Raw genomic sequence first — 26,427 nt, 5'->3', positions numbered from 1 at the left:
CCTTTAAATTTTGTACCTGAGGTGAGTGCTTCACTTCCCTCACACTTCTTCTTGTCCTGATACCTCATTAGAATCTCAGCTGCATGCAGGCAAGGATCTTTGTTTTATTCACTACATATTTGTAGTACCTACTCTGTGCTGGCACATAGTAGGCATATTTGTTGAATGAATGAATAAATCCAAATTCCCAATAAATTAATTTACTTCACAAAATGTTTCAAAGGTCAGGAAATGTTTTGTCAACTATATTTTCTTTGTATTGCTTCCTCTTTCAATTATAGAGTGAAAGTCTATACACTTTGAATTATAATTCTTGAATTGTTATAAAATATATAGAAATAATTACTTCATCTATGAAAGCAGAGTAAAATGTTTAGTTAAAGAAATATTTTTTTTCCTGTAAAATATTAATACATTTATATAATGGGCAAGGCCATATTTACTTTAGATTTCTGACGGTTTTACAAATATTTAATAGTAAAGCTTTAATATTTAATATTATAGTATTAATATATAGTATAGCTTTAGCTGTTAATAGGATGGTATAGTTAGAGAATAATCTTTTAAATGCCCTGATATTCAAAATACAGCATATAGGAAACTTCACTATTCCATCTATTCAAACATCTTAAACTGTTGGTTAATATTCTGACATCAGAATTATACAAGTAATTCTCTTGGTCTATAAAAACAACTTGAGCAAAATACTCAGTTCAAGAGCTATTGTCGGGCTTCCCTGGTGGCTCAGTGGTTGAGAGTCCGCCTGCCGATGCAGGGGACACGGGTTCGTGCCCCGGTCCGGGAAGATCCCACGTGCCGCAGAGCGGCTGGGCCTGTGAGCCATGGCCGCTGAGCCTGCGTGTCCAAAGCCTTTGCTCCACAACGGGAGAGGCCACAACAGTGAGAGGTCCGCATACTGCAAAAAATAAATAAATAAATAAAAAGATGTTAAGAGCCATTGTCATTTCCTATAAAAATTACTAATATTAATATAAGGTCATATTTACTTAAAATTTAAAAAATGTTTCTCACTTAATATCATAGAGTCTAATCATTTCAATGCTTTGACTTTTAATATACATGAATAGCAAACTTTCATTAGACTAAAAAATAAGCCTTTATTTGCTGTAATTGTTCTGTTGTAGTAATCTAAATATTCTTCTCAATAGATGAATTCTAATTGAGGTCATAAAACACTAATAGGAAAAAAGATAGTGCATATAAGCACAGACAAGCTAAGCTTACAGACATGTCCTATGTGAAAACAGCCATTCCTTTCCCCATCACTGGTCAGGAATAGGTTCTTCCTTGAATTTTGGGAAACAAAAATATTCCCCAAGCCCTAGTATTCACACTTTAGCAGGTGCCGAGAACTAGCACTCATCACAGCTGTGTTAGGGAGACAATATGTAAAGGATAAGGATTCCATAAGATAACACCAATGCAACTGTGTAGGTAGAGGTCAGGGAAGGTGGAAAGGTTGGTAATAAGAAAACTGATCTTGGCAATCTGGTATCCTTACTGCAAGCCACAAAACAAGCATTGTATGTCAGTATGTTAAGGAACTCTAGGACCACAGCTATGACATTGTTTCCAAGGGAAAATGTGCTCCAAGTGCCAAGTAGCCAACCTAACAAATTTTTGGCTCTTCATTTTGTTTTTTTGTGTTTGTTCAGAGGATACATGTATTCCATGTTTATTTCAATTATGTTTATTAAAATTAAAATTCTAGAGGACATCAGTTGATTTTTTTCACTTTAAAAATATTTTAACTGATTTTATTCTCAATTTATTCACTTGGTGGAACTTCATGTTTTTTATGTCCCTGAAGGATCTTGGAACTATCAGTTAAATACCATTGCAATAGAAGTTGTTAACAAATTAACTTTAGCTGGATTTATAAGGCAAGTATTTTGTAGTCATGTTACAATGTGCCTGAAAAAGCAATCTTTTTTTTTTCTGCAGAGAAAAATGCTTTCTGGAAATTCAAAAATTCTAAGTGAAAAATATCTTATTCATGTGATGGATCCAGTCCCTGACTTAATGAATACTATCAATAGGTAGTGCTATATAACAGTTAAAAAGTACTATAGGAACAGATGTCACTTAGCCATAGTACTGCCACCTAGAAAACAGAGTATAACCTGTGTATTACTATGGCTATACCCAAAGAGAATTAAGAGAGAAATTATCTGAAATTAGAAACCTGTTGAAGAGCTGTGAATAGCGATTAAACCAGTATATCTACAATTGCTTTTTCACTGAACTATTTAAAAATAGAAACAGAATACACACACACACACACACACACACACACACACACACACGTGTATATATACACATATATGCTCACTTCTGGTTTCTCGTATTTATATAAGGTTTATTTCTTTAATCAAGATTTTTCCATATTTAAACCGTTTAAAATGCAGTATATTCCTATTCTATGCTAGTTAACGTATCATTATTATGTATTTGCTTATGCGATTATTTGTTTAACATAACTGCCATTAGACTGTAGCTCCCTGTGAGCAGGGACTTTATGTTATTCACTACTGTATTTACAACCAGTGCCTAACAAGGTGTTTAGCACTTAGAGGCATTTAAATGTTTATTGAAAAAATTAAATAATGAATGATAATGGGAAAAAAAATTTTCCCCCAAAGTAAAACTATAAAGGAATTTGCTATGTGGAATTCTTGGGCTCAGTAGGTAGATTTAAAGTTTTTGTCATTAGAGTTCTGTTTAGTACAGCAGAATATTAATTTACTGATCATTAAGTTAGTTTTCCTTAATCAGGGAAGGAAAGGAACAAACCTCATAGCTTTTTGTTCTTTTTCATGATAAGTAAAACTGCAAAATACCAATCACAGAATTCTAGATTGGAAGGGACCTAATGACAATTTAAGCCAACTTCTAAAATGCTTCTAATATCAATATTTTATTATAATATTTTCAACAAATATTTATTGATGTTTTTCTGTATACAAAATGAGAAAAAAGAATTGACTATGGATCCTGCTCTTAAAGAATATTCAGTGTAGTGGTGAAGATAAAATACATAAATAATTAAAATAGCATATTCTGTGTATTTAGAAGAAAAGGAGACTGCTTCCAGCAGGACAAGAGGGGAGATGGAGAACTTTAAGGAAAAAGTGATCATCAGTTTAGATTTTGACAGAAAAATATTTGATCTTGCAAAGATGTTGGGTGGGAGAAGCTTTCTGAGCAGAGAAAATAGAATGAGCACAGAAGTGGCAAAGGAGGCAACTCTAGGGAAAAGTGAGTGGTTCGGTTTTTACTAGAGCATTGACTGTGTGAAAGGGAATAGTAGACAACAAGTTGTAAAAGTTGTTTATTGAAGGTCTTGAATGCCAGATTAATGAATTTGGATTTTTATTTTTCTGAAGCTTTGGAGTTTTTGAGCAAAAGATGATATGATGAGAGCCTTAAGAAACTAGAGACAGGAATTGTAACCAGGAGACTTTTGCAGTGGTTAGGCAAGAGATAAGGAGAGTCTCAGGAAAAGGCTGCCTCTCAGATTTGATCTACTACTATTTTCTCCTTGGTTCTACACTTTAGCCACAAAAATCTTCCTTTGGTCCTCACATACAGCAAACTCATTTCTATTTTATCATCTTTGTACTTGCCTGGAAATCACTTCCCCCGATTTTCAAATAGCTTGCTTCTTGTTTTCATAATTCAGTTCTCAGCTCAGTTATTATCTTTCAAAAATGGCCTTCTCTGACCACCTAGTTTTCAGATACTCTTTCTCTGAATTCCTCCCTATTACATCACTCTGTTTTATTTTCATAAATCACTATCTTAAATCACATTTATTTAACATCTGCTCTCCCAAGTAGAATATAAGCTACGTGAGAGCAGGGACTTTGCATTGTTTACAGTTGTATCCCCACCATGTAGAACACTACCTGACACATAGTATACCTCAATATTTGTTGAAAGAATGAATGAATAACAAATTAACTCTATGGGCTGAATATTTAGGAAATAAAGTTTACAAAGTTGGATTCTAGAACCAGATTACCTGGTTTTGAATCCCAACTTGAAAACTTCCTATTTATAAAATCTTGGGCAAGATGCTTAACCTCTCTTTGCCTCATTCTTGTCTGTGAACTACAGACAATATGTGTGCCTATCACATGAATTGTGAGGATTAACTGAGCTTTATATGTAAAGCATTTAGAATAATGCCTGGCACATAGTAAGTCCACACAAGTGATAGCCATAATTATTATTATTAAATGACATAGAATTTCTATTATGTTTAGTACAGTGAATAGAAATAGGATTATATTCTACGTTTTCTAGAACATAGCCTTAGTTACTAGCTTTTTGATTTGACTTTTATGTCACAGAAATATGCCATCTGCAAAAAAGTGAGGGTAAAAGTAATTGAAAAAGTAATTACAGAAGCTTTATTTCCTCATTTATTTCCAGGTGAAGGCAAAGCAAGAATCAGAACTGAAACTCAAATCATTTGCTCCTCCATATGTATGTAATGTGACATTTTAAACTTATACTAATTTTTTAACTTATTTTTTAAAGTGTAAGCTAATTTTTTTAAATTTCCTGTATGTTTTAGGCTCTTCAATCAGAGTTATATTTGCTTCCTATAATGGATCATTTAGGAAATATTTATTCAGCATCATCAGCAGTTTCTTTAGATGTGCACCAGACTATAATGGTGTTGCTGAGGCTGACGGAATAATACACAGACCACTTAGTGTAACTTTGTCAAAGGAAGAACCTGGAACAGATCCCAGTTGTTTAGAAAACACTTTGAAAAAGCTTCTTAACAAGAATCAGGAAGAAGGTGATTTCAACTGGAATGGGAAAGACAAAGAGGTTGTTATAGTACATTTTAACAGTCAGGTCTGGGCAAATTCTGGGCAAATCTAGCCTTACGAATATAGGCAGTATAAAAGGAAAGCTACAATTCAATATGGGGACTTTAAAAACTAGTTTCACCAGTTGGGAGGAAAAAATGACAATTTAAGTACTGTTCGAAAATAAAAATAAAATCAGGGCTTCCCTGGTGGTGCAGTGGTTAAGAATCTGCCTGCCAATGCAGAGGACATGGGTTCAAGCCCTGTTCTGGGAAGATCCCACATGCCGCGGAGCAACTAAGCCCATGTGCCACAACTACTGACCCTGTGCTCTAGAGCCTGCAAAAAATAAATAAATAAAATTTAAAAATCAAATAAAGTCAAAATACTTACAGCACTTACGTAAAGTCTACCACCTTTTATAATAGTTTCAGATAAAGTTAAGGCTAAAGGAGAAAAGAAGTTATTGTTTCATAAAATCTTGATATTATTATTATAGTTCAGAAATATCTTAGCCAGGAAAACAGTATCAAACCAAAGCAAAACAACTTTACTGTTGGGAGACATTTGTATTTCAAAGACTTTAAAATTTTTTTTATGGTTACACCCACCAATTTACTGATAATTCAGTTCTTAAAAAGTGGTAGGTAATTAAAGAAATCAAAATTAAACTTATAAAAATATAAATAAAGCTGGAACTACACTCTAAGAATCGATTGAAAAAAAGTCAGTTGAATTTTTTTACCTTACTGCATACAGCAAATAAATTGTGATAGAAAAGCAAATATACTAAACATTTATGAATTAAATGAATTCTCCCCCCAAATAATACACTCCTTTTTCTGTGAATCTATAACATTTTATATGTACATCTACTGTAGCTCTCAAAACACTATATTTTTTCAAAAGTAAATAGACCTGCTTTCTTATTAAGTTGCATAGGTATTGAATGGTGCATTGCATTATTCTCTAAACTGTTACTAGGAATAAGAGATACATGTCATATATTCCTATCAAAATGTCACTCAGAATCTACTGAGTTTTCCATTGTTGTTTGTTTTGGGGGGCAGGTGGGGGGAGTGGTATTTTACTATCAGTTTTAAACAGCTGATATATCTATTTTTTGTTCCTTTGCCTTGAATATATCTTTTTAGAAAATCCCTATTTGTTGTCTTTAAATGACTAAGTCCAGTGCCAGATATGAAATAAGTGGTAGCAACCTGACTAAAACTAAACCAATATGGGCTTCAGGTTGCAAAATACTGTGGCAACTCTTGTAAAATGACTTTTCAAACACTAATATGACTCCAATTTTTTCTAAATTAAAAAAAATTGATTTCCCCAAGGGAAAAAAATCTGTATTAACACTACCAGGTTCACGGATCTCTTGTTCATGTAGATCATGTGGAACGTTAGTGCTAATGTTTTAAAGACATTGTGTGGTTTTCTTATATGGAGAAATTCTGTTAAAATGAAGGGAGATTTTATAAATGAAAATGTATGTGAAATAACAAATGGCATTATATGCTCTGTATGTATACCCAGCACTTTCCAGAGAAGGATCCTCAGAATATTCTTTTAAAAGATGCTTTTGGCAAAAGCTTTATGAAGACAACAAAGTTTGAATAAAACCCAACTTACCCCCTGTTGCAGATTCATACTGTACGTAAAAACAGAGAAATCCTGCCATGGGGTGTCTGTGGTGGGGGGGATTTGTGTTCTGTTAGGATTGCTTAATCCAATTTTTCCCAAACTGAATTTACCAAAGAATTCTCCTTTTGCATAAACTAAAGTTTCATGAAATTCAGTTTGGGAGAGTAAAATTCATAGAGATTCTGAAACATGGGACAAGAGTATATAGTATGTACATAAAAAACCAAAATTTTATTTTAGTATTTTCTTAATATTATGAACTTTCTTTGCTATGGATGGGCATCATCATCAGCTGGGGGAAAAGCCACTCCAAATGAAATTCAGACTGGAAATAATCAAATTGGAAATTCTGAATTGCCAGGATCACAGGAAGATTCAGATAATGATTATTTTAGCGGCAAAAAAAGGTAATTAATATGGATGTTGATTCTACATGTCATAATCTAGACTATAAGAAAAAGAGTGAGATATCCAGGGTACTGTTATAAAGACTTCTAATTAGAACAAAGATATGAATGAAGTTAGTGACATTTTTAATTAAAATTACCTTGATTCTGATGTTTACTGTTAGATACTAATATTCCCTTCCAACATAATGAGGGATAATTTATTGCTTAAATTTATTCTGTTGTAATCCTTTTGTCATCAGGGGCAATCTAATGACAGAAAAATTTCTGTCTTCATTTGCCTTTCTTAGAATTAATTTTTCTGCCTCTTTTATATTCCTGGTTTTGAGTAAACTAATCATGTTTGAGTTTCACATTGGTATCATTTCATTCAAAATTATAGTACTTAGACAACAGTTTTGCATATAGTCTTCTGAAGTTAAAATAAGGAATTTTATAAACAATTATTCACAAAAGAACTATAAGCAAAGTATGTTTACAAAATTTCCAGTTATTTTACCTTGCTATAGACATTGGACTATGATTTGAATTTAGCTATAATATAATGAAATATTATTTTATAACTCATGCTAAATGTAGTTTATGTTGATAATTAATGAGTTTGAAAGATAATATAATGGTTTCAAGCAGACTTTAAAATTTTTTAATGTTATATTTGTGTTTATAGAATATTAAATAAAAAACATGAAAAGTTAATATTCATGGAATCATTTTTTAATATGACTTACAAATCTGTCATTCCCCTTTAAGTCAGTTTCTTTGGAAAAATGAAGATGATAGAACTAATATCATTAGAAGAGAGGACAATCAGGTATGATTTTTAAATTAAAAAAAAATTTTATTTTATTTTATACAGCAGGTTCTTATTAGTTAGCTATTTTATACATATTAGTGTATATATGTCAATCCCAATCTCCCAATTCATCCCACCACCACCACCACCCCCCGCTGCTTTCCCCCCTTTGTGTCCATACATTTGTTCTCTACATCTGTGTCTCTATTTCTGCCTTACAAACCAGGTCATCTGTACCATTTTTCTAGGTTCCACATATATGCATTAATATACGATATTTATTTTTCTCTTTCTGACTTACTTCACTCTGTATGACAGTCTCTAGCTCCATCCACATCTCTACAAATGACCCAATTTTCGTTCCTTTTTATGGCTGAGTAATATTCCATTGTATACATGTACCACATCTTCTTTATCCATTCCTCTGTTGATGGGCATTTAGGTTGCTTCCATGACCTGGCTATTGTAAATAGTGCTGCATTTTTTTAGATGTGGTATTGCACCATAATATTTATACTGAAATTGAAATGGAACTGCAGATTAAAATGCCTTAAATTTTCTAACCTTAAATGTTAGAGAAGGGGAGATAAACCTTAAAATTCAGGAGCCTGCCAATTCAGTGAAATTGCTGGGAGTTTCATGATCTGGGACATGTTGATGTATGCCCTTTATAGTAAAAACCAGGTTTTTTATCTTGCCCCAGCTACCATGAAGAATGAGTCACTTGATGGACCTGTTTGGAATTTGGAGATTTACTGCATTTGGATGCATGGCTCCAATCTTTTTTTTTTGTTTTTTAATCAAGTAATCTAAAAGACTGCCAACTTTGAGTGGGCCCAGAGCAAGAGAAGGCTCACAAGGTGATCCAAGAGGCACAGCAAGCAATGCTGCCAGTTGTGTGCTAATATCCATCTGGTCCAGTGATGCTTGATATGTTAGAATACATATGTTGGTTGTTGGTTATATATGATATGTTGGTTGGAATGCTGAATGGAGTCTGAGACAAGTCCTGAGAGGAGAATCACAGCTCAGAGCCTTTGCGTTTTGGAGCAGAGGCATGCCATATTCAGCAAATAATTGTTTTATTGTTGCTAGATATTAATAAAATATGCTGTCTTCACACTTTAAAATTTTTCCGGCTGGTGGGTGCTTAATGCTATTTCACTGTGGTTTGAATTTTCATTTCCCAGATTACCCATACAGTTGATCGTATTTTTATATTTTATAGACTCCATTTTGATAACTTTTTTGGAGAACTACCTTTTCAAGTATTTCTATTGTGTTGTCTGCCATATATTTCTGATTAGTAGGAGTTTTTAATATACTTTGGAGGGTAGTCCTTTGATGCTTATGTGCATTGCAAATATCTTCCCCTACTCTGTGCCTTGTCTATAATCTACATTGTTTAATATGTTGTTTAAGTGTTCCATATACCATTTTTTTTCTACATTTTTCTTTCTATGTCTTGGACTGAGAATAGATATATTAGAATCTCCTGTTATTAGTATTTTACTGTTTATCCTTACATCTCCTGTGGTTTTTGATTTATTTAGATTTCTATGTATTATTTGGCACAAAGTTGTTCTCATGCAAATAGTAATATTATCACTTTTGCATTATGAAGTGCCCTTCTTTGACTCATTAAATGCTTTTTTGACCTGAATTCTCCCTTACTGCATATCAAGATACTAACCTCTCCTTTCTTTTTGTTTACATTTATTTGGTATACCCCTATATTCCTCCCCTACTTTTTTCCCCAACTTTTCTGAATTGCTTTGTTTTAGGTATGTCTTTAACAGACATGCTAGAGTTGGGTTTCCCTTTGTAAGCCAGTCTGAAAGTCATTTTCATTTAGTAGATGAGTTATGTCCATTTATGTTTTTGACAGGACTGATATATTTGACCTCAGATTTCTCATTTTACTTTATGTTATAGTTACTATGTGTTACTATGTGGTTTATTTGCACTCCCCCCTACTCCTGGTATATAGGAAATCTGAATCTCATTCTAGTGTTTACCTTTATACTGATACAAATTTGTACTAGTATTCCTAACCCTCCTTTTTCCTTTTTTTAAAATTTATGCTGCTGATTTTGATTTGTTACCTCTAAAATTATCCTCTGACTCCTATCTTTAAATTCAAGGCAATTAAAAAGTCATCTTTCCCCCTCCTTTCTCCTCTCATGTACTTTTAGTTGTGTTATTTCTACTTTGTAAAAGAGCAGAACATTTATGGGCTGTGCTTCTTGTCTTATCCTCCTCACCTTTGTTTTAGTCTTAGATCTATAATTAAATATGTTCAACACTTACTGCCAGTTCTTTTACACAAGATTTTTCAATCATTTCTTCATTGGGTAAAGCTCTACTTACTAAAAAAAAAGCTCCCAGGTACGCTATTCCCTTACTTCTTATGTATTTAAAATTTTGTCTAGAGCAGGAATAGGCAGACAAGGCCCACAGCTTGTTTTGTGAAGCATGGGACCTAAAAATGTTTTTTATATTTTTAAAAAGTTGAAAAAAATAAGAATTATGACAAATACCATATGTGGCCCACAAAACCTAAATTATTTACTCTGAGGCCTTTTACAGAAGAAGTTTGCTCATCCCTGCTTTAGAGCCTTGGTACTTGAAGGATAGCTTGACTGGCTGTAACATCCTTGGCTTACATAATTTTTCCTTGAGTTTATTAAAATGTTGCTCTACTGATGTTTTATATGTTACTGTTAAGAAGTATGATGCCAAACTGATTTTCTTTTCTTTGTAAATTGGCTTGGTTATTTTTGTCTGGAAGGCCAGAGGATCCCTTTAATGTGTAGTAGTTTTATCAGGCTATATTTCAGTTGAGAGTTCTAGGTCTGGTTTTTATGGGTACCCAGTGGGCCCTTTCAGTATGAAAATCAGGACTTCTTTTATTTCAAGAAATTATAACTCTAGAAAACAATATAAATAGCAGATCCATTCCATGGTTTTTTTTTGTTTTTTTTTTCAGAGACCTCAATTGGTCCTATCCTAGTTCTTCTTTACCTTTTATCTCTACTACTTTCTCTATGATCTAGTTTACTATTTTCTTTATGTTTAATTTTCTTTATTCCTTTTATTTTTGTTCTCTATTATGCTTACTGTATTTTTGGTCATATCTGTTCCTTTTTGGATACCTGTTATTCATTTCTGAGACAGTTTTGTTTTTTCTTTAATTTCTTTCTTCAGTTTGGTCAATTTCCATTTTACATCTTCCTGTTATTTTTCCATTTTTATTCTGAGTTTCTAAATATGTGATTTGTGGTGTTCATTAATACCTAAAATGATCTGATTTAATTTAATTTAATCTATGTTGGGAATATTATTAATTTTTTCTCTGCTTCCTGGCTGCTGGTTTTGTTTTGTTTTAGTTCTCAGTTTTGAGGGTTTTCAAAAAGTAACTTTGTGTGGATGCTATATTATGTTGTAGATTTTGTCTATGTTTATTTGTGTTGGATTTTTCTGAATCAGTAACAGGTGTTCTTATAGAGAAACATGTGTTCTGGAGGTTTATTTTAGCTTGTATCAATAGATTAGGAAAGCTGTCTCCTGTTGTTTTAGTGAAATGCATTTATTTATTTATGTATTTTTAAATAAATGGGGCCTTAAGGGAAGTGGTCTTTTTTCTTTGTATTCTTTCCTGCTAGTTTAATTCAGCAGAACTCTTAACTTGACCACCTTCTTTTCTCTTACCACCTAGCCCTGACGAACATCTCTTGCTTCCAAAGAATTTTCCTCTCACCCAGTAGCTGTGTTTTCCCATAATTACCACCTCTGGCCACCTACATTTTAAAAGCCCCTTTCTTTTAGATTCCTCATAGAAAGAGCTTTGATTTACCATTTGGTACCCTTACTCACTATTCTTCCACCACATGCAGGACCTTCTCCTTTAAGACTAAATTGTGGTTGATGTTTACTGTGTTATCTGTGTATTGTGCTCTTTAATGCATAGTTCCCATCAGACTCTGCTCAGGTGTGAGCTCCTAAGCACACTCTACTGGTCTAGGGTGTTTATTTCCCCACTTACATGTAAATTAAAGTATATGTAAATTAGAGGATTCTGTGTCCTAGTTATTCTACAGATATAAATTATGGGTGATTGTATTTGCTTTCTTTTTATAGTAGTTGAGAGCATGCGTGGAGAGATTTTAGTGGCTGCCATTATCCTGTGGGAACCTGACCTTGTAAGTTAAGGTCAATGCAATAAAATAGAAAAAGAATAATAAAACAAACAAAGTAGGGGTAAGGGATTAATGAAGATAAAAGTAGAAGCTAATAAGTTACAGAAGTTAAAAGCCTGGCAGAATTGAAAACAACTCAAGGTCTATAAAGTGGTAGTGGCAGAAACATTAACATTGGTAAGGCTTGAGGTAGTTTATCAAAACAAGAGTAGAAACACAAAAATTAGGTGAGATGAAGGCAATATAACACAAATACAGAGGTGATAAAATTTATGAGAATAAAATGTATGCTAAAATTTGAAAATGTGCTAGGATCTCCAATTTTCTAAGCAAATATACATGATCAGAATTGGCTCAAAATGAAAAAAAATCAATAGCCATCTTAGAAACATTTAAAAGTTGTCGTAACAAGTAACTGAAATCAGAAATCTTGGAAGGAAATCATGTTTAGAAAGGAATATGAATTCTTTTTTTTCTTCTTTTTGAATTTTAAGTTTGAAGCTCATGTGGTATAATGTCCAGTGGAATGGAGAAGCTAGAGCACAAGAGAGTGTCTATAGTTATAAAGACAGATTTGGGAGTTCATCACCATACAAGTAAAAAAATGCATTACTGTTGTGCATTACCAGATGTTTACAAATAGGTGAAAAACAATGTGTAGCCCTACCAGATCTTACTGATTATCATGTTTGCTTACAGCTAGGTAAAAAAGAGTGCATCAGCTTACCAGACCTTATTGATTTTCCTTCAGTTCCTTGTCAACCTGCTCTTTCTCCAGGAATAACTGATATATCATATATATATATCAGATTGAGAGTAAGTATGATGATACCATAAGTACAGATGTAAGTACAGATGATTCTGTGAGGTAAAGTTAAATAATGTTAATGAGGAGTTGATTGTTTAATGCATACACAGTTTCAGTTTGGGAAGATAAAGTTTTGGCGATAAAGGGGTGGTGGTTGTTGCGGAACATTATGAATGCATGCAGCGCCATTGAACTGTACATTTAAATATGGTTAAAATGGTCAATTATATATGTTTTACTACAAGAAGTTAAAGTATTTTAAAGTCTATGACTGTTATGTTGATTACTGCATATGTGTGTCACTAATATTATTTCTGCTTTTTAAATATGTACTCTAAAATATACATTTTTCCATGTAAGATTTAAGTACAATAACTTCGGTCCCAAGATAAATTTACTTAAAGAATTAAAACAAGATGTATAACTACATGAGCTTTGCCTAGTTTCCATACATGTATATAAATGCAGAAGAGACATACTGTATTGTTTATATATATATAAATCCCCTATAGATACTGAAATGACTCCTCAGTGTTTTCCATCGTGGCACATGCTGTACTGCAGCCAGAAAACCAGAGTTTGGGGTAAAATTCATACTTGCTGTTGTAAGCATTTTTTAGTTTTATACTCTATATTTTAGGATATGAGCCGTCTTTTAGCTTTTGGACATTGATGAGTATGGGTTATAATCTTCTAGGAGAGAATATTATCGAAAAAAGTGAAACAAGTAAAGGAAGAAAGAAGATATCTGGAAATAATTAAAGAAGAACTAATAAAAAAAGTTGAAAGGCTATTGGAACAAGGCAAATTAAAGCGATATCATGGTAGTTTATTACATATCTTTTATCACTATAAATGAAACTCAAGTTTTACAGAATTTATGCCTTTGGAATAAATGATAAAATGAAATATTTACTATTTTACTGTTGTAGTTTAAGTGGTACACTAATATAAATTCACTATAGGAAAGATGAAATCATTGTTCAACTCTATACAATAAATGCTACATGCCTTTTATTAAAATTCAATTATTTTTTAAAATGGACATTTGTTTATTCATTTCAACATTCATGTATTAAATAAGTATTTATTAAGGGCCTACTGAACTTAGTCACTGTTCCAGGGGCTGAGGTGATACTAATAGGCCAACATAATCTTGTCCCTGCCTTCAAAATGCTTATGGTCCAGTGGGGAAATGATGATCAAGTTAAGCAGTAGTGGTACATACTGTTGACTGCTATGATAAAGGAATTACAAATTCTATGCATAGGAGTACAGAGGAAGAGCACCTAAATTAGATGGAAGAGGTCAAGAAAGGCTTGCAGGAAAAGTGGTAGATGTACTAGAATCTGAACTGTGCCTCTCTTGGCTGTAGGCCTTCAGACATTCTTTCCCCTCTGCCACCTAAATCTTTTCCTATCTTCTCCTTCTACCCACTTCTTCCCAGTTCCTGGTTATTTCCTACCAGTCATTCAATCTCAGCTAAGATACCACTCTCGAAGCCTTCTTTGAGTCCCTTAGTGTCCCCTAGGTGCTCAATTTTGTTGGTATGTGTGTGCGTCTGCTTTGCTAAACTGACTGGATGAGTGAATAAATGAGAGAAATGAGGTAGGAAAAATAGACAGTTTCCTTGCAATAGAATTAGAAACAATGTTGTTAGAACTGGTAGAAATGGAAAAATGAGCCAGGGTGGAGAAAGTATAGGATAATGGTTTGAGAGATGTTAAATAATTTGAGAGGCCTGCATTTTGTGTTGTATTTGAGGATAAAAAGGGTAAAAGGTATATATGGAATTAACTGCCTTTAGGATTCTCAATTTACAGCAAAATTATTGCTTCAATACTAGATCTGACTAGAGGTTATAGACAATGTCAGGAGGTATTTCTTAATGTTCTACCTCATAATATTAAAGTGTGTCCCAGAAGTGGTGGCAGTGATTTGGCCTTGTGGTGCTGTTAAAAGAGCAATTTTATCAGACAGTATTGAGCAATGGATTAGAAATCACAGGACAGTGATTCTAATACTAGAATAATCTTATACTTAGGCAAGTTATTTCTCCTCTTTGTGCTGCACTCCTTCTATTTATAAAATGAGAATCATTGGTCACTTTCTATTTCAACAGGAATGTTTCAAGATAAAAGGTATGTATCAGCCATCAAATATTTATTGAGCCTACTATATACCTCAGTTCTCAGCATTGTTTTAAATGCTGAGGATACAGCAGTAAACAAGACAAACATAGTCCTGCCATTAAGGAGCTTGCCTCTAATGGGAGGAGACCGACAGTAAGTAAGTAAGACAATGTCAGCTACTGATTAGAGCTGAAAAGTCAATTAAAAGAGTGCAGTAAAGAATGGTGGGGCAGGAGAGATGGTTTAGCTAGGGCTTTCAAGGAAGGCTTCTTTGAGCAGATATCACTAAGATTTGATTAATAAAATGGTAAGCATGTGAAGAGACAGGGTAAAAAGAGTCCAAACAGGAGGAACACTAAAAATCAAGGTACAGAGATAGAAATAAGCTTGCAGAATTAAGGACCTGAACTAAGACCAGTATGGCTGGAGTGTGATAAATAAGGAGGAATGTAGAGGGAGAAAATCAAAAGATCAGCAAGGAACAGATAGACCAATTCAAGGAGTTTGGATTTTATTATCAATACAAGTAATATGGGAAGACATAAGAGGATTTTTAAACTAAGGATTTATGTGATTTTTAAAATATCTTAAAAATATCAGGATGACTGCGGTATGGAATAGCCTGTAGAGGGGCAAGTATGGAAGCAGAGAGACCGTTAGAAAAATAATACAGCTTTCAAAAGATGATAGTGGATTGCCTAGGGATGTAGCATTGAAGAAGGGATAATGTGCCAGATGCTCGAAGTATTTTGACAGTGGTAGCAGTAAAACTTGGAGAGGGATTGGATATAGGGCTGAGGAAAATAATTAAAATCTTGAGTTAAAAGTTCCATATAGTTTTATATTTATTTATTTATTTATTTATTTATTTATTTATATTTGCGATACAAGGGCCTCTCACTGTTGTGGCCTCTCCCGTTGCGGAGCACAGGCTCCGGATGCACAGGCTCAGCGGCCATGGCTCACGGGCCCAGCCACTCAATGGCATGTGGTATCTTCCCGGAGCGGGGCACGAACCTGTGTCCCCTGCATCGGCAGGCGGACTCTCAACCACTGCACCACCAGGGAAGCCCCATAGTTTTATATTTTTAATTAAATCAATTTATAATATAGAATTTTAAAATTTGGTGTTTTCGTTTCTTCAATAATCTGAAAAAAAGAAACATAAGCATATTCTGGTATACTAGCATGCAGTTTGTGTTCCAATTAAGTTTATATTTAGAATCTCATTGGTGTCAAAGTGATTCCCTAAACTGGCAGAGTTTAATTTCTAATTTTCTAAACCAGAAGTCTCAGGTTTAAGAAATTCTGCCCTACAGAAGTTTGGGGATATACCTGGAATAATGTTGATAAATGATGAATCAGAATCAGCTGATTACACAAAACAAGTCATTTTGGGGCTGAAAAATAAGGAAAATCTGAAAAAATATATTTTGCCTTTTCGTTCATAGCTTTAATTATATAAATAGTGAATTCAAATCAGATTATAGATAAAAGTAATTGAAATAAAAAGTATACACTTCTTGGGCTTCCCTGGTGGTGCAGTGGTTGAGAGTCCACCTGCCGATGCAGGGGACACGGGTTTGTGCCCCGGTCCGGGAAGATCCCACATGCCGCAGAGCGGCTGGGCCCGTGAGCCATGGCCACTGAGCCTGCGCGTCCGGAGCCTGTGTTCCGCAATGGGAGAGGCCACAACAGTGAGAGTCCCGCATACCGCAAAAAAATAAAAATAAAAAAGTATACACTTCTTGCTATAGGTAGTATTTTGAAGAAAGATTTTCTAAACAAATTACAAGCTTAAAGAAGAACTTGATTTTGGTTCCTGGATTTATCAGTATTTTACTATATTTATAAGCAAGTCCTTTTATTATCCAATAAACATTTTACTCTTAACTCTAATTTCCTCAGAATATAAGAGAGGAAGGAGAGGAGAGAGGAATGGTTTAAATTAACTCTAGGGTCCTTTGCAGGTTAAAAAATTTAAACAAACTATAGCCTTTGCTTTTTTTTTTTTAAATAGCCTGTGATGTTTGGCAGAAAAAGTACTTTGAAACAAAGAAAGTTACAGCATCATTGGAGGAGATTTTAACAAAACTTCGAGAAGATTTGGAACTTTACTATAAAAAATTGCTCATTCAGCTTGAAGCCAGGGTGATCAAGATGAGACCAAAGAATCTGGCAACCATCACAGACTCTAAGGTACTACTAAATATGTTCACATTCTGTTAGAGAAGTTCTATTTAAAATACATGCTTTGTAATTGTTAGTATGATCATATCTAGGATGTTTTGGGCTACAGGTAACAAAACCTTGGCTTAACCTGGCTTAAACAATAAGTAAATTCATGATCTCGTGTAATGCGTGCTGAGGAGATAAAATCAGCCACTTAATGATGTCTTTAAGGGCCTAGGTACTTCTGATATTTCCTCCCTATTATTTTTGGTGTTGGCTTCATTCTAAGACTGCTTTTCCTCAGGGTAGCAACAGAGTTACCAATGGCAAGTAGGGATATATGCCTCCAAAACAAGAGACAACCTCTTCTAGACACATGGACTATATAAAACTTTCCCTTTGGCCTGATTGGGGATCAACCAAGCCTACCCTGGATTGATCATAGTTACCAGCGAATGCTAGGATCTACCTCTGTACCAGGGGAAAGGGTCAAGATTCTATGGGTAAGAGTGAAATACCTAATGAAGTATGGCAAGGGAGTAATAGTGAGTAATACATTTCTTTTCTTTCAGTTGGGGGTGGGAAGCACAGTTTGATAACCACAGAATCTATAGGTAGTGATATTCTAAATAAATTATAAATTATATTAAATTTTGATCAATTCATTTTCTTGAGATAGTCTTCAATCTTGACAGATGAGAGACATGAAGTTTATTTTTTAGTTGAGTAATTCTACCATATAATTAAACAACAAATTCCAGAGGCCATTTATCAGTTTAATTTTTGTTTGTTGATACCACTTATCCAAAAAAGATTTTATAATATGTTAATTATGACTGAGTATAGATTTAACTTTAGAGATGATGAAATATTAAGTTTACTTTTTTCCCAGTTTTATTGAGATATAATTGACATATAACATTGTAATTAGTTTAAAGTAGAAACATAATGTTAAGACATATGTTTATGTTGTAAACTGGACACCACAGTAAGTTTAGTTAACATCCATCACCTCACATAGTTATTTTTGTGTGTGATCAGAACTTTTAAGATCTACTCTTTTAGCAACTTTCAGATATACAGTACAGCATTGTTAACTATAATTGCCATGCTGTATATTACATCCCTAGAACTTACTTATCTTGTATCTACAAGTTTATACATTTGACCACCGTCACCCATTTCCCCTAATCCCCACCTCCTGCTTCTGCCAGAGCCACCAACCTCTTCTGTTTCTATGAGTAAAAGTTTACTATTTTAGATCTATTTAATATAAAATCCAAATAAGTTCAAGTAAAAGTTTCTTCTTATTAGCTGATACTTTTTTTAAGCATTATTGAAACTTTTTATCTTACTGTTTTCTCAAGTTCAATATATGATAATGTTTTTTTTCACAAAAGCAGCTTAAATAATTTCTTTGTTGACTATTACAGCTCATAAACTTCTCTGAAGAAAAGTAACCAAAAGTCTTCTAGATTAGGTTTTCTCACATTAAACAGATTTTCTTATAAAATACAGTATTTCATTATTAAATATTTTTAAGTAATTCTAATATGATTCCACTGATAAACCATTATGCCAATTTCTAAAGCCTTGCTAAGTATCTTAATCTAATGTATTCCTCTTATAGTAATAGTTGTTGGTTTTCATGGTGCTAATTTAATGGTAACTTTTACAAATACATATTTATTTTTATAATACATGAAAATGCTAGTAAAACAGACAGGAAAGTGGTCCCTAAAACATAAGAAATCAACAGTTCAATAGTAATTTACTCCAAAGCAAAAAGTTTATTTTATGGAATGGGTTATTTTCATGATTTCCTTTTTTGATATTTGATAACACTTTGCAGTTTGTATTGGCAGGCAATTAAAATTAAAAATGAATAGATGTTATACTAAACAAAGATGTCTTTATATGTCTCATACAGAATTACTTTATCATTCAGATCACTGAAGTACAGCATGCTATTGACCAACTTAGAAAATTGGATACTGACAAAATGAAACGAATAACAGAAATTAAGGTATTTTGCATTTCCCCTAATTAGATTATAACATTTATCTTGAAATAAAATATTTTGGTGTTTTAACTTTGGCTGTCAGTAGCATAAGGGTAGTAAGGACTGACTGTCTTAAAATTGTTACCTTAACAAAAACAAGAACATGAATGGAAGATTGGTTCAAGATGGTGGAGTAGAAGGACGTACTCTCACTCCCCTTTGCAAGAGCATGAGAATCACAACTAACTGCTGAACAGTCATTGACAGGAAGACACTGTAACTCACCAAAAAAGATACCCCACATCCTGAGACAAAGGAGAAGCCACGATGAGAAGGTAGGAGGGGCGCAATCACAATAAGATCAAATCCCATAACTGCTGGGTGCATGACTCACAAACTGGAGAACACTTATACCACAGAAGTCCACCCACTGGAGTGAAGGTTCTGAGCCCCAGGTCAGGCTTCCCAACCTGGGGTACCGGCAACAGGAGGAGGAATTCCTAGAGAAACAGACTTTGAAGGCTAGAGGGATTTCATTTCAGGATTTCAACAGGACTGCGGGAAACAGAAACTGCACTCTTGGAGGGCACACACAAAGAGGTGTGCACGTCGGGACCCAGGGGAAGGAGCGGTGACCCCATAGGAGACTGAACCAGACCTATCTGCTAGTGTTGGAGGGTCTCCTAGAGGTGAGGGGTGGCTGTGTCTCACCATGAGGACAAGGACACTGGAAGCAGAAGTTCTGGGAAGTACTCCTTGGCGTGAGCCCTTCCAGAGACCACCATTAACCCTGCCACACAGCCTGGGTAAGCTCCAGTGTTGGGTCTCCTCAGGCCATACAACCAACAGGGAAGGAACCCAGCCCCACCCATCAACAGACAAGTAGATTAAAGTTTTACTGAGCTCTGCCCACCAGAGCAACAGCCAGCTCTACCCAGCACCAGTCCCTCCCATCAGGAAACTTGCACAAGCCTCTTAGATAAACGTATCCACCAGAGGGCAGACAGCAGAAGCAAGAAGAACTACAGTCCTGCAGCCTGTGGAACAAAAACCACATTCGCAGAAAGATAGACAAGATGAAAAGGCAGAGAGCTATGTACCAGATGAAGGAACAAGATAAAACCCCAGAAAAACAACTAAATGAAGTGGAGATAGGCAACCTTCCAGAAAAAGAATTCAGAATAATGATAGTGAAGATGATCCAGGACCTCAGAAAAAGAATGGAGGCAAAGATCAAGAGGATGCAAGAAATGTTTAACAAAGACCTAGAAGAATTAAAGAACAAACAAACAGAGATGAACAATACAATAACTGAAATAAAAAATACACTAGAAGGAATCAATAGCAGAATAACTGAGGCAGAAGAACGGATAAGTGACCTGGAAGATAGAATGGTGGAATTCACTGTCATAAAACAGAATAAAGAAAAAAGAATGAAAAGAAATGAAGACAGCCTAAGAGACCTCTGGGACAACATTAAATGTATTAACATTCGCATTACAGGGGTCCCGGAAGGAGAAGAGAGACAGCTAATATGTATGCACCCAACATAGAAGCACATCAATACATAAGGCAACTGCTAACACCTATAAAAGAGGAAATCGACAGTAACACAATAATAGTGGGGAATTTTAACACCTGACTTACACCAACAGACAGATCATCCAAACAGAAAATTAATAAGGAAACACAAGCTTTAAATGACACAATAGACCTGATAGATTTAATTGATATTTATAGGACATTCCAACCAAAAATAGCAGATTATACTTTCTCCTCAAGTGCACACGGAACATTCTCCAGGATAGATCATATATTGAGTCATAAATCAAGCCTCAGTAAATTTGAGAAAATTGAAATGATATCAAGCATTTTTTTATGACCACAACGCTATGAGATTAGAAATCAATTACAGGGAAAAAATTGTAAAAAACACAAACACATGGAGGCTAAACAATACATTATTAAATAACCAAGACATCACTGAAGAAAACAAAGAGGAAATCAAAAAATATCTGGAGACAAATGATAATGAACACACGATGATCCAAAACCTATGGGATGAAGCAAAAGCAGTTCTAAGAGGGAAGTTTATAGCTATACAAGTCTACCTCAGGAAACAAGAAAAATCTCAAATAATCAATCTAACCTTACACCTAAGGGAACTTAGAGAAAAAAGAACAAACAAAACCCAAAGTTAGTACAAGGAAAGAAATCATAAAGATCAGAGCAGAAATAAATGAAATAGAAACAAAGAAAACAATGGAAAAGACCAATAAAACTAAAAGCTGGTTGTTTGAGAGGACAAAGACAATTGATAAACCATTAGCCAGACTCATCAAGGAAAAGAGGGAGAGGACTCAATTCAATAAAACTAGAAATGAAAAAGGAGAAGTTACAACAGACACCGCAGAAATACAAAGCATCCTAAGAGACTACTACAAGCAACTCTTTGCCAATAAAATGGACAACCTGGAAGAAATGGACAAATTCCTAGAAAGGTATAACCTTTCAAGACTGAGCCAGGAAGAAATAGAAAATATGAACAGACCAATCACAAGTAATGAACTTGAAACTGTGATTAAAAATCTTCCAACAAACGAAAGTCCAGGACCAGATGGCTTCACAGGTGAATTCTATCAAACATTTGGAGAATAGGCAACACCCATGCTTCTCAAACTCTTCCAAAAAGTTGCAGAGGAAGGAACACTCCCAAACTCATTCTATGAGGTCACCTTCACCCTGATACCAACACCAGACAAAGTTACTACAAAAAAAGAAAATTAGAGACCAATATCACTGATGAATATAGATGCAAAAATCCTCAACAAAATACTAGCATACAGAATCCAACAGCACATTAAAAGGATCATACACCATGATCAAGTAGGATTTATCCTAGGGACGCAAGGATTCTTCAGTATACGCAAATTAATCAATGTGATACACCATATAAACAAAGTGAAGAAGGAAAAACATATGATCCTCTCAATAGATGCAGAAAAAGCTTTTGACAAAATTCAGCACCCATTTTTGATAAAAAAAACACTCCAGAAAGTGGGCACAGAGGGAACCTTCCTCAACATAATAAAGGCCATATATGACAAACACACAGCAAACATCATCCTCAATGGTGAAAAACTGAGTGCATTTCCTCTAAGATCAGGAACAAGACAAGGATGTCCAGTCTGGCCACTATTATTCAACATAGTTTTGGAAGTCCTACCACGGCAATCAGAGAAGAAAAAGGAATACAGACTGGAAGAGAAGAAGTAAAACTATCACTGTTTGCAGATGACATGATACTATACATAGAGAATCCTAAAGATGCCACCAGAAAACTACTAGAGCTAATCAATGAATTTGGTAAATCTGCAGCATACAAAATTAATGCACAGAAATTTCTTGCATTCCTCTACACTAATGACGAAAAATCTGAAAGAGAAATTAAGGAAACACTCCCATTTACTATTGCAACGAAAAGAATAAAATACCTAGGAATAAACCTACCCAGGGAGACAAAAGACCTTTATGCAGAAAACTATAAGACAGTAATGAAAGAAATTAAAACTGATACAAACAGATGGAGAGATATACCATGTTCTTGGATTGGAAGAATCAATATTGTGAAAATGACTATACTACCCAAAGCAATCTACAGATTCAGTGCAATCCCTATCAAATCACCAATGGCATTTTTTACAGAACTAGAACAAAAAAAATCATAAAATTTGTATGGAGACACAAAAGACCCCAAATAGCCAAAGCATTTTTGAGGGATAAAAAACAGAGCTGGAGGAATCAGACTCCCTGACTTCAGACTACACTACGAAGCTACAGTAATCAAGACAATATGGTACTGGCACAAAAACAGAAATATAGATCAATGGAATAGGATAGAAAGCCCAGAGGGAAACCTACGCACCTGTGGTCACCTTATTTTTGACAAAGGAGGCAAGAATATACAATAGAGAAAAGACAGCCTCTTCAATAAGTGGTGCTGGGAAAACTGGACAGCTACATGTAAAAGAATGAAATTAGAACACTCCCCAACAGCATATACAAAAATAAACTCAAAATGGATTAAAGATCTTGATGTAAGGCCAGACACTATAAAACTCTTAGAGGAAAAGATAAGTAGAACACTCTATGACATAAATCACAGCAAGATCCTGTTTGACCCACCTCCTAGGGAAATGGAAATAAAAACAAAAATAAACAAATGGGACCTAATGAAACTTCAAAGCTTTTGCTCAGCAAAGGAAACCATAAACAAGACGAAAAGACAACCCTCAGAATGGGAGAAAATATTTGGAAATGAAGCAACTGACAAAGGATTAATCTCCAAAATTTACAAGCAGCTCAATATCGAAAAAACAAAGAACCCAATCCAAAAAACGGCAGAAGACCTAAATAGACATTTCTCCAAAGAAGACATACAGATGGCCAAGAAGCACGTGAAAAGCAGCTCAACATCACTAATTATTAGAGAAATGCAAATCAAAACTACAATGAGGTATCACCTCACACCAGTTAGAATGAGTATCATCAGAAAATCTACAAACAGCAAATGCTGCAGAGGGTGTGGAGAAAAGGGAACCCTCTTGCACTGTTGGTGGGAATGTAAATTGATACAGCCACTATGGAGAACAGTATGGAGGTTCCTTAAAAAACTAAAAATAGAATTACCATATGACCCAGCAATCCCACTACTGGACATATACCCAGAGAAAACCATAATTCAAAAAGACACATGCACCCCAATGTTCATTGCAGCCCTATTTACAATAGCCAGGACATGGAAGCAACCTAAATGCCCATCGACAGACGAATGGATAAAGAAGATGTGGTACATGTATACAATTGAATATTACTCAGCCATGAAAAGGAATAAAATTGGGTCATTTGTAGAGACGTTGGTGGATCTAGAGACTGTCTTACAGAGTGAAGTAAGTCAGAAAGAGAAAAACAGATATCGTATATGAACGCATATATGTGCAACCTAGAAAAATGGTACAGATGAACTGGTTTGCAGGGCAGAAATTGAGACACAGATGTAGAGAACAAACATATGGACATCAAGGGGGAAGTGGTGGTGAGGGTTGGTGGGATGAATTGGGAGATTGAGATTGTCATATATACACTAATATGTATAAAATGGATAACTAATAAGAACCTGCTCTATAAAAAATTTTTTTAATAAAATTCAAAATAAATAAAAATTTAAAAATAGAAAGCATGAATAAAAAAAATACAATAATAATGAAATTCTGTGAAAAGCTTCCTAACAAGGCCAAAGTAAAATTGAATAAAATTTCACTAAGAAATAAAGTAAAAGAACCTTGTGAATCAGTATAGAGTCTCCGTAAAATATTTTGAAAGAAGTAATATTCCTACATTAGAGTTGTTCATAAATAAGTCTGACAAACCATATATATATATATATATATATATAATGTTATATGAGTGCTCTCGATTCACCTCTTTATCAGAAGTAGCTTTATGACCCAGAATAATGACCCCTATGTAGAATTAGCACTGTCCAATACAACTCTCTGTGATGGTGGAAATGTTTCATACCTGCACTGTCTGATAAGGTAGCCACTAGCCACATAAGGATGTAGATTGTTGTGTGCCTGAGGAATTTAATTTTAGATTTAATTTTAGTTAATTTCAATTTAAATAGTTACATGTGGCAAGTTGATACTCTACTGGACAGCGCACTTCTAGATATTTTCACTAGCCTCATACTCAAGGCTAAATCCTGGCTCAGCGCTGAGAAGCTTAAACTACAGAACAGGAAAAAGGCAAAGGACAATTTTAAACCAAAAAGAGGAGTTATTTAACATTCTTATACAGTCTGCACTCAAAAAAAAAGTTCATTCAGTGAATGAAAACTCCTGTGCATTCAAAAAAAAGGAGAGAAATCAAATGTGGAAACTTGTCCCCTTAAGGATAGTTGGATGGGTAGAAGGGAGTAATAAAAATACCTCCAATGCTCTTCTCTTCTGGAAAGCATACAAATTAGTTCTTACCATTTTTGTATATTTTAATTTTATAAATATTACATATAAATGTTTTGAACCCAAATTAGAATTATTAGTGAAAAAACAGGAAACACAAATGGAAAAAAAGAGGTCCAAGTTTTCAGCTTATGCACTGGGGGAAAAAAATCCTACATTTAACCATAGTGCCTAATTGTCACATAGTAAACATTATAAGAATTTTTTATTGATTTCTGAATGATTTACCCCAAACTACCCATAAGATACAGAACTAAGGGGCAGAAAACCTAGCTTGACTGTTACAACCATGTTCAAGATAATATAGCACAATCAGTGCTTCTCAAAGTTCAATGTAATGTCACCTGGGGATCCTGTTAAAATTAGCAGGATCTGACTCAGTAGGTCTAAGGGGAGGCCTGAAAGTCTTCAGTACTAACAAACTCCCAGGTGATGCTTATGCTGCTGGTCCACAGACAATACTTGGAATAGCAAGAGCTCTGGTACCAAATGGTTTAAGTTTGAATCCTGGCTGTGCCACTTACTAGTTTTATGCCTTGAGCAAGTTACTTAACTTCTAGGCATCTCAGTTTCCTCAACTGCAAAATGGGGAGAAATAACAGTATCTGCTTCAATTAAAAATTTGAAAGTATCATAGTACACTTAGAAGAGCACTTGCCACACTTATATTTCTTAAGTACTTATTCAGTTTCTAAGGGATGAGAATTAAGGTTTTTTGGAAATTTTTTTAGGATGCAGAGGTTTTTTGTTTTTATTTTTACTACTTTCTTTGCACAATGAGAACAGATTTTGAAATAAGCAAAAGATAAAATTCTTTCTCACTCTAGTTTTTTAGAACCGTTTAATTTTATCATGCCTATATACTAATAAATGAAATTATTTGGTAGCATATCTAGCATGCGTATTCAAAGGGACTTATGAACTACACATTTACCATAGTAATCCAGTGCAAGTGAAGGCATTGAAGGCAAATGAGAGAAGACATGAAAGCCATTATAAAAACCCGTATTTATATGATGATTATATAATTTTAGAAAGGTAAGATGAAAGTTCATTTTTGAAAGTCAATTGTTCTTTTATAGATGAGAAAACAAACAGTTTCAGATTTACGCACATTGAAAGCTGAACTGGCACAGAAGAAATTTATTACATCTTTTCAGTCTCAATAAGGTATGTTAACTTAAAATTTTTATTTGTTAAAAAACTTGAACAGATTTGTTTAACCATTGTTCTCCTTGTTTTCATATAAATTATAAGTTTTACATCTTTTCCTTTTCCATGTGTTTATTATACAGTGTTTCAGGAAATATTAGACGTAAAAAAGCAAAATGGTGTCTATTTGACTATTTTTGAAGGTTTCAGATGTGTAACATATTATTTTACAGTACTAT

The 26,427-nt window shown here is 34.2% G+C and overlaps 1 protein-coding gene across 1 annotated transcript in view; it reads left to right on the top strand.

Annotated features, from left to right (window-relative positions):
- The window catches only part of SPATA1 (spermatogenesis associated 1), a 44,182-nt gene that overhangs the window by 10,287 nt on the left and 7,468 nt on the right, over positions 1–26,427 (top strand). Inside the window, 9 exon segments of the mRNA XM_024767888.1 lie at positions 4,459–4,512; positions 4,604–4,697; positions 4,700–4,834; positions 6,793–6,907; positions 7,658–7,718; positions 13,405–13,531; positions 16,860–17,038; positions 18,942–19,037; positions 26,119–26,206. Coding sequence (XP_024623656.1) covers positions 4,459–4,512; positions 4,604–4,697; positions 4,700–4,834; positions 6,793–6,907; positions 7,658–7,718; positions 13,405–13,531; positions 16,860–17,038; positions 18,942–19,037; positions 26,119–26,205 — 948 coding nt within the window. The 3' untranslated portion in view covers position 26,206.

Source organism: Neophocaena asiaeorientalis, unplaced genomic scaffold, assembly GCF_003031525.2.
Source record: "Neophocaena asiaeorientalis asiaeorientalis breed wild unplaced genomic scaffold, Neophocaena_asiaeorientalis_V1.1 scaffold546, whole genome shotgun sequence".
In the NCBI taxonomy this organism is placed as follows: Eukaryota; Metazoa; Chordata; class Mammalia; order Artiodactyla; family Phocoenidae; genus Neophocaena; species Neophocaena asiaeorientalis.
The sequence above is the reverse complement of the archived record's forward strand: the minus strand, read 5'-3'. Positions and strand labels throughout refer to the sequence as shown.